This window comes from Mixophyes fleayi, chromosome 4 (genome assembly GCF_038048845.1).
Source record: "Mixophyes fleayi isolate aMixFle1 chromosome 4, aMixFle1.hap1, whole genome shotgun sequence".
NCBI lineage: Eukaryota > Metazoa > Chordata > Amphibia > Anura > Limnodynastidae > Mixophyes > Mixophyes fleayi.
This window is the reverse complement of record NC_134405.1, coordinates 58,880,357-58,883,216: the sequence shown is the minus strand read 5'-3', so window position 1 is coordinate 58,883,216 and position 2,860 is coordinate 58,880,357. Positions and strand designations below refer to the sequence as shown.

At 33.4% G+C, this 2,860-nt stretch overlaps 1 protein-coding gene across 1 annotated transcript; it reads right to left on the bottom strand.

Annotated features, from left to right (window-relative positions):
* Nucleotides 1-1,069: 1,069 nt before the first annotated feature.
* On the bottom strand, nt 1,070-1,993 carry LOC142149564 (olfactory receptor 1-like). Its single transcript, XM_075204892.1, has one exon. It carries the CDS (start codon nt 1,991-1,993, stop codon nt 1,070-1,072), a length of 924 nt encoding a protein of 307 aa, XP_075060993.1.
* Between the last annotated feature and the right edge of the window lie 867 nt (nt 1,994-2,860).

Genomic DNA, 2,860 nt, shown 5'->3' with positions numbered 1-2,860 from the left:
TCTAGTGAGATATGGAAGTGTTCTTGTCATATCCCTAGCACAAAATCCTGTAAATGCTCTTCCTGCTCTTGTAACTATATAATCCATTAATACTTCCTTGCAACTATTAGCAAAGAACTACCTATCATATGTAGTGTGTATTATAAAACTAATTTTACCACAATCCCTTTTACTCTGAGCCCACTAATTTGAAAAACAGTTGTTCAATTTGTAAAAAAGCTGTCCCTGTTATCTGTTCCATTTCATGATTCTCCCTGTGACCCTCATCATATATTTGTGCCATTATAACCGAATAAACATACAAGTTTTTGTTGCCCTTTTCAAACCATCTGCATCTTGAGCTACAAATCATTTTCTAGAATTGCCTAATTCACATTTTTTTTTGCACAAACTGTTCAAACATAAAAATTGTTTGGTCAAACCACCATTAGCATTTACCTAAAAATCAAACACAATACTCTCTTAAATCTATGTCTTCCAAAATAACTGTCACGAACATAGATTTTTTCTATTTCTACTAACTAGATTTCTTTCTTTCTTTTCTATTTTTTCTAGTACTGCCCTATTAATATTTCTTTATTTCGATATCAAAAGTCAAAAGTAATTATCTTTTTATAAACTTTAGCTGATGTTCTAGCACAACCTTTACCAAAGCATTTTCACAGTCTCATGAAAACCAAGTAACACAATCAGACCAATTAACTGTACACTGTACATTTATGAAATATTTGCCATTGGATGGATAATTTTTCAGGCAATCTATGGCTTGTTCAATCAACTTCTGTCTGACATCTTTGCATAGTCAAATTTGGAACCAAAATGCTTATAAATTCTGAACAATCATGCATTATAGGTCCTACGGGGGAAGTGATCCACCAAAACATAAGGGTTTCCTATGGAGCAGCTAGAATGCAATTATTAGGAGGTGCAGCATTTAGGTTTAAATTTTGCCTACCATACATAACCCATTTACAAGAAATAAGCATTCCATACCTAACAACATGGTAACCTATGTTTTGAGCCTCAATATATTGTATAAATCAAGGATTTCAAACCTTTTATGTTTTGTTTATTTTTTTTTTACTAAATTCCGAGACAGAGCACTGGTTACATCTTTATTTCGCAGACTGTATATTAAAGGGTTCAGCATGGGGGTCACTGCAGTATAGAACACTGAGAACACCTGATCAAGTAGATCTGAACTCCCTGAGGATGGTACCATATACGCACACATTATAGTACCATAAAATATGGTGAGAACAGTGAGGTGAGATGTACAGGTGGAAAAACATTTATTTCTACTGTCTGCTGATCTAATGTGTAAGATGCTCTTAACTATTTTTACATATGATAAAAAACTTAGCAAGAAAGGAACAGGTACAAAAACCCAAGCTGCCGTATACATAATTACATTAAAAAACTGCACAGAACAAGCAATTTTTGATACAGCTTTACAATCACAGTAGAAGTGGTGAATTGTATGTGAATGACAAAATGATAGCTGTGAAGCAAAACTTGTAAGAAATAAAGAATTTAAGCTCCCAGACACCCAGATTACACACACAAAAAGAACAATATTTTTCTTATTCATAATAAGGTGATAACATAAAGGGTTACAGATAGCCACATATCGATCATAAGCCATGACAGATAGCAAAACAATTTCTGTGCTGCAAATAGAATTGTAAAAATACATCTGAGTGAAACACTGTATAAATGTTATAAAGTTATCCCCAGTAAGCAGAATGTCCATTAGTTTTGGGAGGGTGACAGTCAGGTAACAGACATCCACTGCTGATAAATTCCATAGAAATGAGTACATGGGAGTATGTAAGTGCTTGTCAGATAATATCAGTGTTAGTATTACAGCATTCTCTAGAACTCCAGTCACGTACATCATTAAGAAGACAGTGAACAAAACAGGCTGCCTAACAGCATCAGTGGAAAATGATACCATCTGGAACCCATCCACAATTGTTTGGTTGTTCAACATCTTGTTGTTATTCTAGAAGAAGAAAATATATATAGCGTAAATAATTGTACTTTATTTGTGAGATATTTAATACAGGAAAAATAGAAAAAGAATGTAATATTGACAGAATTATTAATAACTGTTGAAATGAGAGGTTTCTTTAAGGGAAGGATTGTAACTTTCAGCTTGGGAGACCTTGGAAAAGTGTCATCACATTGCCATAACACATACATACAGATGTGGAAAGATAGGAAAAGTTATAAGAATGCTCATACTTAGAATTCTGGACAATTTTCTAATATTAAAAATAATTTTGTTAGCCAAAGTGCACCCCGTCATTTTAAAGCATTTGATAATACAGATCCCAGAAGCCTAAAGTTTAAAGGTATTGGATATGTTACAGTAAATGTAAGAGAAGTAATTGATTATTAAAGTTAGCAAAACTCGAAATGCATTAGATATTTAGCTATTTAGTTTGAGCACATTTAGTTCCACTAGTTTAATTAAGGGATATGAGGACGCCATTGTTGGTCTAAAAAAATGTGTCATTTTTTTTAAAATCATTAAGTTATGCCTAAATGTATAGATGATGTAGCATTATGTATATATATGGAAATGAAAATTGCAATTGGAAAATATGAAAGCACAACTTTTAATCAACTTGTATCTGATACCACCTCCCTTTAAATTCATTGGAAAATTGTACTATAAAAAAGAAATTCAGTAGACATCAGGATACACATCCCCCTGATGATGTCCTGGGTGACAGAGCATGGATAGTGGTTTTGAAGTGTTGCAGAATGAGGCTTGGATGGGAATCGAGAGTGAGTCATGGTTTTACCATCTGTTTCCCCTGTCAGCTGGGACCATTATCATAGAACCCAATAT

Excerpts from the sequence above, each read along its gene's own strand:
- LOC142149564 (XM_075204892.1), bottom strand. The coding sequence starts at position 1,993 with ATGTTGAACAACCAAACAATTGTGGATGGGTTCCAGATGGTATCATTT.